The sequence below is a fragment of the Mastomys coucha genome, unplaced genomic scaffold (genome assembly GCF_008632895.1).
Source record: "Mastomys coucha isolate ucsf_1 unplaced genomic scaffold, UCSF_Mcou_1 pScaffold22, whole genome shotgun sequence".
NCBI lineage: Eukaryota > Metazoa > Chordata > Mammalia > Rodentia > Muridae > Mastomys > Mastomys coucha.
In genome coordinates this window covers 213618582-213631406 of record NW_022196905.1, presented here as the reverse complement: position 1 = coordinate 213631406, position 12825 = coordinate 213618582, and the positions used below count along the sequence as shown (strand labels likewise).

Sequence of the window (12825 nt, the reverse complement as noted above, 5' to 3'; positions counted from 1 at the left end):
TACGCCCAGGCCACCCATTCCTGGGGAAATGTCGCCGCCTGGCCTTCGCCCGGAGAGTAGTTGCTGGGAACCGGCACCTTCCCATGGGCTCCAGCCCCAGTGGGTGGTAACACGTTGACAATGACAAGCGTTAGCCATGTGCCTCGCTCTTATTAATGCATTTAATGATCAAACAAGTCCAGGAAGGCCGGGCCACAGTTCTTTAATCACGAGCGAGGACCATCAAGGGGGCGACGTCACATAAACCCGAGTCTCCCGACCATGGGGACAGAGGCGCGGCGAAACCTAGACACCACGGCGTCTCCGAACGTGAGGAGTCGGTGACGCGGAGAATGACCCAGGCGCCACCAGCCCGGGAGGGGCTCTTAGCTTGTACAAGCCCTCCCGGTGGTGGCGCGGCCCAACGCCTTCTCACCACAGCAGTCCCTTTAACCCAAACTTTCTCCCTCGTCTCTGGACCCCAGCACGCACACATTGGCTGAACCTCATTGGTCCAGGACCGCCTTCTCCCCCTGCCTATTGGTTCCACCAAGCATCAATCTCCACATGAGACTTCCGATTGGCCCGCGTTCTTGTCAATCAGGCATAGGGTGGGCGGAACCCAGAGCGACGCGCCAGCCTCGCCGCCTAGCCTCCCTCCTCACTGCCTAGAACTGTGGACTCCGACAGGTCCTACCGCCGAGGCCACAGCAGCACACAGGGGCGGGGCTGCGCGCGGCTCCCGGGACTCACCGATCCGCTGTCCCACCGGAGAGCTGAACGGATTTCCCAGGAGAAAGTCCATTGCCGCGGCTACCGCTGCCACCAGCTCCCAGAATCAGGTGACAGCAACCGCCGGCGCCGCCGACCCGTCACGTGACCCGCCGGCCAGCCCGCGGGGAGGTGCCGGCAGGCGGGGGCTCCGGAGTGCAGCCACGGGGCCCCGCCCCCTACTGGGCTACCCCTCGGCCGTGGCTGACGCCACACCAGGGCGGGGCCTAGGTGGGAGGGCCCCAAGCCACGCCCCTGAAGCTTCAGCACGCTCGGCAGCGGAGCTTAAGAAGTCTTCACATCCGGAAACTGAGTCTCTGGCCAAGGAAAGACCTGGGTCAGGTTACGCATACCCAGATAGGTGTCTTAGTCTTTTAGTCCTGGGGACCAAGCCCTGAGGATGACAGCCTCCTTGCCCAAGTCGGACTCGAAATTTCTACTTGATACCTCTCTGCTCCAAGAGCCACTTTTTGTGGCCCAGAGGAAGCAAGGGCCTGGGTTTGTGCTCCCTTGAGACAGAATGAACTGCCTGTACTGTGGCAAATGCCTTTACCTGGTAAGCCACCTACCTACCCCCTTGGCTCTTACTGGGCAAACAGGAAAAATGCCTTTTCTTTATCTGTTCCCCTCGTCCTCTCAGCTGTAAATATCCACAATGTGATGCTTTCAGAGTATTGGGATGACATGAAAATCACTCAATAGGCATTCCGTGATGATTGCTTCTTCCTCGCTGTATCTTTGTAAGGCGTTATGTTTTAAACTTAGTTATTTTTTTTTTAACTCTATTTATGTGTGTATACCATGGTGCATACAGAGGTCAGACCAAAACTTGGAAGAATCGATTCTCTCACCACATTTAATCTGAGATTAAACATGTACCATGGGCCATCTCACTTCCTCCTCCCCCATTTTTGGCGGGGCTGGGGCACATACCTAGGACTTTGCCACACTAAAAGCCAGTGCTCTGCAGCCCCCCCCCCCCTTTTTGCTGACAATTTCTCTAGTCTGGTCTCAAACTCAGATCCCCGGGTGTTGGGATTAAAGGAGTATGTACATAACATACAGCCTTTTTTTTTGCTACTTGACTTTTAACATCTTGTATTTCCATTAACCTTTTCCTGAACCATGAAAGGTCAAATTTCTATATTTCAATGTTCATGGTATTAGCACACATTCACTTCAGGCCATGCAGCTGAAGACTCAAGACAAAGAGGTGGCATCACTTCTTTTTAAGTAGATGAGATTCTGGAAAGCTCCTGGGGATATGAACTGTCTGGTTTTTTGGCATAGGGTTGCGTAGAAACCTAAGATTGGTGGAAACTTCTTGATTTAGGCCAATAACATATTGTACATGGTTTCATGTGCTATGCATTAGAGCCACAACTATCAGATTCTTTCCTTTTATAATATATGTAAATGATATTTGAGAGCCTTTACATATAAGGTGTGTTCAAACTGAGACCCAAGGGCTGCACGGCCCAGGATAGATAGGAACATGGTAACTTGACCTTTATTTCAGGTTTTGGTTTTAAAATTTTTAAATTTCAATTATGCTTGTGTGTGTGCACCTGTGTGTGGGTACATGTACTTGTGTGCTGGTGCCTAAGGAAGCTACCAAGGGTGACTGATCCTCTGGAACTGGAGCTACATTCAGTTGGATGAGTGTTGGGGTCTAACTTGGGTCCTTTTCAAGGGCAGGAAATATTCTTAGCCAGTGAAGCATCTCTTCAGCCCCCACCCCCTATAGAGAAATGTCAGCGTAGAGTAGGGTGAATGACAGTTTATAATTTTATAGCAACTATGATTAGCCCAATTAGGGAAAAGACTGCTAAGACTGGACTATAAATATTAAAAATGAGATCTTTAATATAAGTACAAAATTTTGTTTTTTTTTTTTATACAACTGTAATAGGATTTGGATCAAACCACTAGGATTTATTTAAAAAACAAAATAAAACAATGATATAAAAACAGCAAGAAAGCCTGAATCCAAAGTTTTTCCTCTAATAGTACCAAATACCCCAAGGTACAGATTATAATACAAATGTGTACAAATCTTTAATACAAATACAACAGGGCTAGGCTTCAGAGGACAACAGACCCGAGAAAGCCAGTTCTCCTTAGGAGTTCACTCCTGTCTGTAGCAAGGGCAATGGAGGCCTGGCTGCTTCCTGTACAATACCCGCCTTCCCTGGCCTCTTCTTGATACCCTGTTTCTCACAGGAAACTTCTGCAGATTCAAATGAGCTTCTGACATGTTAACTCACATTTAAATTTCTGCTCTGCTTGATTCCAGTTCCTTTCCCTATTTCTTAGATTAAGTCTCAAACGTCTCTGAGCTGACATAGGGATGTGACCTCTAGAGGTCCTGTGAGAAGCTCAGCCATGACAACAGTCGGGCTATGGAGGGAGTTGCCTAGGATGCCAGCTGGCTACATGGTCCCAAAGGTTTACTGTGATGCTGCCCTGTTCCATCCAGGCCAGAGAAAGAAAGCATGGTTATTAACTCAGCTTGGTTTTGGCAGGGAAGGGAATCTCTCACCAAGTTTCCAAGCAACCCTGGAGCACTCAGCTATCTTCTCTCTAATGGGGAAGCAGTCTAGTTCTTTGGAAATAAGGGCAGTTAGGAACGGTGACATTCCTTTCTATTTCACTTTCCTAACATTATTTAGGGCCATGAAGTTCCTTTCTGAGTCACAACACCTTAACATATGGACGATTTGGAGCTTTTAGACGTACATGTAGAAATGACAAATCTGTATGCTCCACATGCTCCTGCTGGTAGAGGCTTGCTATTAAATTATATATACAGAAATTTACAGGATAAATTAAAAATCTAAGAAATTCTAAGGGTTAAATACACATAATTAAAATATACACTCACACGCACATATAGATAACCCTCCTGAGAACCAAGAACTTCTTTGTGATCCAGCTCTGTGTGGAATGCAGAGCACAATGTACCCACCAGGGGAACCAGAGCTGAACCAAGAACCACCAAGCAGCTAAACAGCAGAATCTCTCAGGATTTGTTGGGCAACCATGCTGCTAGTGGAAGATGGCAGCTTTGGTTTGTATACACCAAGCCTTGCTAGGCAGATAAGCAGGTTCAACAGGTGGCACCAACAGCTTTGGTTTCTCCAAGGTGTTTATTTCTCTGCTGTCAAGAATCACACACTGAGGCTACATATGGCACCGATGACTCTGGTACCGTGGTTACAAGACACAGACCCCTCTTTAGTAGGAACCAGAATGAGTCCCTTACTCAGTCCATCTAAGCTCCACCTCCCTCAGGTTACTCCATGTCAAAAAGTTTGTAGTCAGCTGGCCTCCTCCCATGATCTTTACTACATTTCTGATTATAAGACAGGTAAGGCAAATGGTCAGTGATGGGTCTGGAGGTAAACCCAAGCTTAAAAAAAAAAAAAAATCACATTTTCGCAGTCTATAAGGAGATACACATGGCACCCAGAATAAGCCCCTAGTCCCCAAATTACACTGATTTTTAAGGCAGATTTTTTTTCACAAAAAAATAATTCCAAGCCCACATTCATGCCAAAGTTTCCTTTTAGCTAAACCTTTGCCACTTCATAAAATTATTAAAAGCAAAGTAGTTATAATCCTATGTATATACTGTACATTATATATGTATATATAGATATAAAAATTTAAAACCTACATCCAGAGGTCAGTGGAGGATCTGGAACAGTCATATATACATAAACTAGTGAAGGGGTAGACAGTCTTCTGTCCCAGGCTTCTTGGAGGTCACAGTCCAGGCATGATATATGCAATGTTGTCCAGCGTGTTTGACTGTAAATAAGGAGAAAAGGCTCAACTGTGGCATACCTCAATGCAGTCCCTGAGACACGGCATGTAGGCATGTTCAGGGAAGAGATGGGAAAGAAGTGGACAAGATACACCAGCATGCTGCTGTCAGCTGCTCCTCCTCAAGGGCTGAGCTGGATTGCTCCGTCCAAAGTACTGTTGTGGAAAATGGCATGTTTTCTAGTTTCACTGAAATGATAGCATGCAGTTGATAGCAGTGTCACGTTCTGTGGACAGTATGTAACAGTGCCGTGTGCCTCATGAGTAGTGCTTGGCAGCTCATCAATTAAGGTAGGGCTCCCTTTCTGGCTCCCAAAGGTTCTAGCCCTCAAAAGGTAAGGAAAACTACCACCACCATCACAACAAAAATACTCACCAAGACCTGTTTAGGACAGCCATTCAGTTCAGGTAGTTGTGTGGTCAGGCATGCCAAAGGGCCAAGAGCACAGATAATGGAGTCTAGGAGCACTGACAAGCTTCCGGACACTGCTACCATGCCCTGCAAGAAAAGCAGACAACTGAGTCACACTCTCAGCTGCTCTCTGTTCAACTCTTTTATGTCCTCTTAATAGCACACAGCAACAGACGGCAGTGTGGGGAAGACAGCAGAGACCTGTGAGAGGCTGGACCCACAGGCTACTGGAATTCACTCCCATGTAATCAAGCAAGACCTCAGTAACCACGAGTCTCTGTCACTTGTACACTACATTGTTGCTGTACCTTCTTCCCAGTGCTAATCTCTTTCAATCACTATCTAAAATAGATGTTCTCAGAAGGCCAATAGGAACTTTAAATACACCCACCCTACACAAAAACTCCCCTGCAGTTCCAAAATAGGAACCACAAATACCTCAATGTCCATCAAGACACCTGGTTTTGATGCTCACCTTCTCGTCCTAACGTATGTGCTGTATGCTTGCGCCTTAACAGTTAACTTGGAAGACTCTTCTTAAGACCTATTTAAATAGGGCTGGGAGCCTAAAGCCTCAATGGACCTCTGCAAAAGACTCTGGGGTAACAGGCATGTGCTGCTTCCTGTTCGGAACTTCTCTCTCCAGTTATCTACCACACCCCCTTCTGCTAGGCCCTTTGGTTTCCCTAACCTGGCACACAGCTTTCTTTTCCTCTCACTTTTTAGCTCAGGCTGGCCTAGAAGTCGCTTTTTTTGAAACTCACAGCAACCTCTTTGAGTCGGGCTCCTACCAGTAGAACTACATAGCTCTACGCACCACCAACATTTAGGTGTAGTTACTAACAGCAGCACAGGAGAGCTGCTAGGGGAGAGGAGAGGAAGGACAGTTTGTGCTCTATTTTTGGTACTGCCAGTTGTGTGAATTTGTGGTAACAAGGCTCAAATATTCAATGTGTACATTAATGACTTATGTAAATCAGTATTCCTGAAAGTGTGGTGTGCACATGTTAAGTGACATATATAGGAACTTCAACTATTTTAATAGTTACACATCCACTAGGCTGTGTATTAGATAAAAGTCATGGGACTGGAGAGATGGTTCAGGAGTTAAGAGCACAGGCAGGCTGCTCTTGTAGATCTTGGCTCGATTCCCAGCATCCATCCACGTGGTAGCTCCTAGTTAACTGTGACTCCAGCTCCAGGGAACGGACGCCCTCCTTTGGCCTCCACGGACACTGCCTTCTTGTACTACTCACGTGTGGGCTATGTACTACAGGTACAGTATACACACATGTGTGCATGCAATGAGAAAATGACTGCTAATGGGCTTGAAGTTACTTTCTAGAGTAATGAAAAGTTTCAGATAGTTATGGTCCAAAACTATGAGGAGTATCAAGAGCCACTAATCCTGCATTGTTGTAAAAGGGTGAACTTTTGGCACATGAACCATTTCATGAGGACTGTTTTAAGTGCTAATAGAATGTGTGAGCTCTCCCTTCTCTGGCTATGGTAGCCACCCCTTACATTCAGTTTCCCTTCCATGGTCGCAGTTGCTCAGGATTTGGGGGCAGGAAGGGTTTGCTACTGCTTGTTCTTATGTATTGCTGCTGGTTTCAAACTTGTGACCCTCCTGCCTTCCCCTCTTAACTTTCTGGGGTTACAGGAGTGCTCACCACTCAGCCTCAGTTTCCAATTCTAAACTGCACACATGTTGTTGGAATAGCATGGTGTAATCTCTGTCCATGCTGCATAGGGTATCTGCTTATTAGTTCTAGTAGCCATCTCTGGTGCCAGGTCAACCATCATGGTATCACTATTCCTGCATAGGTGTAAGTGACACCTGTGGTTTTAGGCATGCAACTGAGTTTCTGGAGCCTGTGGTATTTATGCAAACCCTCAAAGCAGCTCTTATATATGTGTGTAAGCAGTTAATCACATAAAATTGTCTTTCCAATTAGACTATAACCATCCTAAGACAACAAACAGACCTTTAGATTTTTCTACTCTATAAGTTCTTGGAATAATCTCCTAAGAACTCAAAACTTTTTGCCAAATAAAAATAAAGATCACAGGCTATTTTAGTCTGGAAATACTTTTACTTTTCCAGGTATTTGAGTATGTATAAGAATTACCTGCTGGGGCTGGTGAGATGGCTCAGCTGGTAAGAGTACTGACTGCTTTACTGAGGGTCCTGAGTTCAAATCCCAGCAACCACATGGTGGCTCACAACTATCCGTAATGAGATCTGACGCCCTCTTCTGGTATGTCTGAGGACAGCTACAGTGTACTTAAATATAACAATAAATAAATAAATCTTTAACATTTCTTAAAAAAAAAAAAAAAAAGAATTACCTGCTGATTTTGACTTTTTAGAAACTACCAAAGAACTCAGATATAGATAATACCTGTGGCTTTTGCCATTTTGTCTACTGAATGATAATTTAGCTTTTGCATAAAAACAAGTTATTAGCTTTTCTATTTCTACACTGACTATCTAACTAAAAAATGTCTTTCAGTAGCATATAATAATTTCTTTGCTGAAATGTCTCCAAGCTGAAAACTGAACTGCCATACTACTGAGTTAACTAGGGGCAGATCTCAGAAGTACAGACTTCTGTCAGGTACACAGCACTGTACATCCTAAATGCAAGTGCAGCTCCATTTATTGCCTGCATTCTTTTCTTCCTTTAGTTTTAATTAAACAACACCTAAAGACTGTCTGTACCATGTTTGTGCTTGGTTAAAGAGGGTGTTTGGATCCCTGGAACTGGTGTTGTGGACAGTTGTGAGCCGCCACATGGGTGTTGTTGGGAATTCAGTCTGTGTCTGTGGAGAGCAGTTGTGCCCTTATTCCAGCCCCTTTCTTTTTCTTTTTTAGTTTTTTGAAACTCTATGTAGTCTGGATGCCTTAGAATTATGTAGAAGCTGGCTTCAAACTCAAGAAATCTGCCTGCCTCTGTCTCCCAAGTGCTGGGATTTAAGGTAAACATACATCTTTCATTTTTTGAGACTGTAATATAATTACATCAAATCCTCCCACGTTCCCCTCCTTGCTCTCTCTTTCTTTTTGTTTTTTCCCCTGCTCTTTCAAATTCATGGCCTTTTTAAAAGCCATTAATCACTGTAATGCATATGTGTATTTTTCTCTTAAACACATAAATACAACCTGCTCAGCTTGTGTATTTCTGGTCTGTTTTCAGAGCAGAACCTTTGGTATTAGATATCCAATTGTGCTCCGCTCCCCACCCCCCAAGACTGGTAGCAGGAAATTGAACTCAGGACCTCATTGACCTCTGTGTCAATGCTCTTAACCACTGAACCATCTCTCTAGCCCCTCACTTAATTTTTTTAAGAATTATTTTATGCCGGGCAGTGGTGGCACGTGCCTTTAATCCCAGCACTCAGGAGGTGGGGCAGGTGGATACCTGGGTTCAATACCAGTCTGGTCTACAGAATGAGTTCCAGGACAGCTAAAGCTACAAAGAGAAACTCTAAACTCTATCTTGAAAAACAAAAACAAATAAGTTTATATGTATGGGTGCTTTACCTGCATGTCTGTCTGTGCCCCACATGCATATAGTGCCTAAGTAGGCCTGAAGAAGATACCAGATCAGAGTTGGTTGTGAGCTTCCTTGTGGGTGCTGATATTTGAATCCTGGTCTTCGGGTAAGAGCAGCCAGTGCTTTTAAGAGCAGAGCCATCTCTCTAGCACTTTTACTGAACTTTTAAAGACTAAAACTCAGCTACAGGTATCCTGACTTCCTTTAGCAACACTGTTACTACAGGATGCTGTAACTATAAACTCCGAGAGTGGAAAGGCAGACCCCCAAACCTTTAGAGATGTTTCACCACACCGTGGGTTCCATGGCATAACTCTGCATAAAGTATAAAAAACAGGAACCCTGTGGATGCGTGCCGTGCTTACCTCTGTCTCCTGCAGGCGATGTCCAATGAGGCTGAGGGACTCTCCCAACAGCTGCAGATGAGCAGCGACATCAATGGGCTCTGTTTCAGGAGCTTTGGCTGGTGAGGCTGGCAAAAGCATTGCGGTGGGTGGGGACTTCTTTTGGGGTGACAGTATTCCCACAGAAGACGCTGAGAAGAGGAGGATGAAAATTTGCCCATGGCCTTCAATGTCACAATAATGACTGTTTTCCCTCTTGAAACCCATGTATGTACCAGGCATTAGTTAATCTATCAATATGTGTGCAGTGCCCATAGAGGCCAGAAGAGGGCATTGTAGCCCCAGGAACTGGAGTTATAGCTTGCTGTAAGTCAGAGGCTGGGATTTGAACCCTAGTCCGTTGCAAGAACAGCTAGTGCCATAGGGGCCATTTCTCCAGCCCCTAGCTGTATACATTAAAGGGTTGAAGAAAAACAAAAAACACATGCACATGTGTTTGGAACTGCACATAACACACAAAGGTTGTAACATTCACTTCTGGATTTTTTTTTTGAAGACAGGGTCTCAGTGTAGTCCAGACTTGTCTACTACAGTTTGCTATGTTGCTCAGGCTAGCTTGAACTTGCCATTCCCCTGCTTGCTGCATTATATGGAGGCAGAAGGCCCAATCCCTGGCTTACTTTCTGCATCTTTACAGCGAAGTCTTACAGTTTCTAAATTTGAACTACTTTTATGCAGCCTGTCATACTTAGTAATACTTAGGTATCAAGGCCGACTTCTGTTATAAGCTGTTTGCTCTCCCAGCCTCCTAGCAAAGCAGAACAGAGAAACGCTGGCTACCTCTGACTTTCATGGAACCTTCTGCACTGGATGCTTTTCTCTTCACAGTTGTGGCTTCAGCTTTGTTCTGTTTGTGCTGCAGATACTGAGCCTTTTGCTTCCAGATCTGCAACAGATCACCCACACAGAATTTAAAAAGGCAAAAGAAGAAATAGAAAGGGAGCAAGGAGCTGAGAAGGTGGGGAGGGGCAAACAGTAACTAAAGTGGCTTCAAGGCTGATACGCTCATCTCCTCAATGCAGGACTACAAGCATCTCTTGTAGGACTACTCTTCAGTGCCAAGGGTTAAGTGTCAGTACTGTTAAAAATACTTTAAGGTTAAATGTAGGTTATAAGCAGAAAATCTTGCTTACTACAATAATGTCCTGTGGCTAACCACTTCCTCTAACTTGCCTGGCAATGGAAAAACAGCAAGCTATCAAGAATCATCTGGGATAGAAAGAGTTATTTTATCTAAAAAAGATATTCTTCAAAGTAAGAACGATAATTCTTGTTCCCATATGTGGTGGTTTGGATTTGCTTGGCCCGTGGGAAGTAGCACTACGAAGGAGGCGTGGCCTTTTGGCAGAAGTGTGTCACTGTGTAGGCAGGCTTTGAAGTCTTCTAGTAATCAAGCTCCACCCATCCTGGAAGAGTCTCCTCCAACACCATGTCTGCCAGCTGCCTTGCTTTCTGACAATGGACTACCCTTTAATAAGAGTTGCCTTGGTCATAGTGTCTCTTCACAGCAATGAAACCCTAAAACACCATAACCACCACTTACACTGACTGGGATGTGACTACCTGAATCAGACCTAACTGTAACTGTCTTCACTGACTATCACTGGCTCCGCTACTTTTCTTCTTGTTTTTTAAGATAGGCTTGATTGATATATATATCTATATCTATCTCCCAAACTGGCCTATCTTCAACCTTTATGTCTCAATCTACTAAGTACTGGAATTACAAGCATGAACTGCCCATACCCAGAAGTCTTATTAGTTTTTCATAGAATATATTGCAAATGGTTTATGAGAATGGAGACCCAGAGTCTGGCTAAAGGCATCTGATGCTTTTCTTATCTAGAAGGTAATGGTCTTCAGTCCCTAAAACTATGACTGACTGGCACTTGCAGTAGGGGACTGTAACGTTAGATTTTCTTTTAGAAATATTTTAATCAAATGGGGTCGGTCCTTTTATTTTATTTATATCTGGCTTGGGGAAAAAACATAGACACAAGTATAAAATGTCTGTCTCCTTATACAGCGAGAGCAGCCTGACAACAGCAGTGGGCACGTCCTCTGCTACTGCTTCTTTCTCACTGTCTCAGGGTTATGTGGCTGGCTGGCAAAGCACAATGAAAACTACATAATAAAATATACTTACCAGCTTGTCCTTTTCTGGCAACTGCTTCCATACTTCAGCCAATTTTTTACTAAGTTCCCCAAAATCTAATATAAAAGAGTTAAAAACAAAACAAAACAAAAAAACAGAAACACAGAACTGTAAGAAAACAGAAGGTCTGGGGAAGCAGACACTAGAAAAGGATTGGTGGCACAGATTTCTTCTTTTTATTCCTACTGAGACAGGGTTTCTTTGTATAGCCCTCACTGGTCTCAAACTCAAGAGATCCATCTGCCTCTGCCTCCTAAGTGCAAATTAAAGGCATTTCATACCATGCCTGGCAATGTCTAATTTTTCACAGTGCCTTTGTAGAGTGGAAAGCCATTTTCTACGTAAGAGGAGACTATGAATAAATTGAACTGTGTAAGGTCAGGTTGGTATTTGCTCAACTAAGTGCTAGCACAGACAAGAACACTACAGTACATATGCATGGGAATTCAAGGAAAAGTCTATGCTCTTGGAAATAAAACGCATATTTTGCATATTTAGGTGCAATGATACATGTGCTCTTTTATTTGTTTCTTTTGAGAGAAGATCTTGCTATATAGTCCAGGTTGGTCTGAACCCTGTGATCCTTTCAGTTTAGTCTCCCCACCCCAGAGGGTACAGACACGGGCCTGGCTCTTAGATCTTATACTTTCCTCTTTTATTGGTTAAGAAATACAAACTAGGAAGATGGCTCTATGGGTATAGTTCTTGTCATATAACCCTGACAACCTGAATTCAGATGCCCCAAAACTGTAAATGCATAATTTTACAAGCGTTTAAAAGCCAGTTGTGGCAATGCACATGTAGAAGCTTAGCACTGCAGAAATACAAGGAACCTTGGAGTTCAGTAGCCCTCTAGCCTAGCAGAATAGATGAGTCCTAGGCTAAATGAGAAACCCGGCCTCAAAAAGGAGAGGCAGGTGAGAATGGCTCTGAGAGTCAAGACACTCACTACTAAGCTCGATCTCACACATAGTTTGGAGAACTGATTTCTACAAGTTATCCTCTGATCTCCATTGACAAGCATGTGAACATGCACATACACAAAATAACACATAAAATTCAATAGAAAATAAGGTAGAGGTGGGCATAGTGGTGTATCTTTGATACCAGGCAGGTGGCTCTGAGTTCAAGAACAGCCTTATCTACATAGGGAGTTAGTTCTAGAATGGCCAAAGCTACATAGAAAGCAAAAACCAACAAAATACTAATAATAAATAAAAGTGAGGTGGAGGGCAATTGATTAAGGTATTTGATATCTTCAGTGTCTAGTACACACACACACACCTTTAATATGCAGGGTAAATTAAAGGATTTGCAGAACTGAGGAAATACATTTATCTTTTGTTTGAGACAGGGGCACATACTGTAACCCAGGCTATGGCTACTGCTTCAGCCTTCCTGGAATTATGGGCCACTGCAGCTGGCTTCAATTTGTATTCTAGGGCCTAGGAGGAAGCTGCCTAGTGATTGAATTAATCAAATGCACTGCTTCAGAGACTAGAAAGTAAAAACAAAACAAAATAACCAAAAACCCAACAAAACCCGAAGCTCAGGAAGGTTCTTACCTATACCTGGATGGTCGGCCACAATGGTTACCCGGTACTCCTTACAGAATACCTGGTAGGCAGACATGTTCTTCTTTTTCGGCTAGAGCCACAAAGAAAACAGAAAATTGATTAGGACCTAAGTAGTATATTTTCAACATTCTCTAGTCAC

General features: G+C 44.0%; 2 protein-coding genes across 8 annotated transcripts in view; both read right to left on the bottom strand.

Moving 5' to 3' along the window:
- Positions 1 to 948, bottom strand: part of Tom1 (target of myb1 membrane trafficking protein) — a 34665-nt gene extending 33717 nt beyond the window's left edge. For 2 of the 4 annotated variants that reach the window (XM_031340341.1, XM_031340342.1), the window contains exon 1: positions 733 to 948. In XM_031340341.1, the coding sequence (XP_031196201.1) occupies positions 733 to 784 (52 nt within the window). In that variant the 5' untranslated portion in view covers positions 785 to 948. The remainder of the gene's footprint in view (positions 1 to 732) is intronic. The other 2 variants (XM_031340343.1, XM_031340344.1) reach the window with 1 other exon arrangement.
- Positions 949 to 2590: 1642 nt separating this feature from the next.
- Hmgxb4 (HMG-box containing 4) overlaps positions 2591 to 12825 on the bottom strand; it is a 40897-nt gene continuing 30662 nt past the window's right edge. For all 4 annotated transcript variants that reach the window (XM_031340339.1, XM_031340340.1, XM_031340338.1 and 1 more), the window contains 6 exons: positions 12675 to 12756; positions 11101 to 11165; positions 9735 to 9840; positions 8916 to 9085; positions 4955 to 5077; positions 2591 to 4563 (listed from right to left, as the gene is read on the bottom strand). In XM_031340339.1, coding sequence (XP_031196199.1) covers positions 4519 to 4563; positions 4955 to 5077; positions 8916 to 9085; positions 9735 to 9840; positions 11101 to 11165; positions 12675 to 12756 — 591 coding nt within the window. In that variant the 3' untranslated portion in view covers positions 2591 to 4518. The remainder of the gene's footprint in view (positions 4564 to 4954; positions 5078 to 8915; positions 9086 to 9734; positions 9841 to 11100; positions 11166 to 12674; positions 12757 to 12825) is intronic.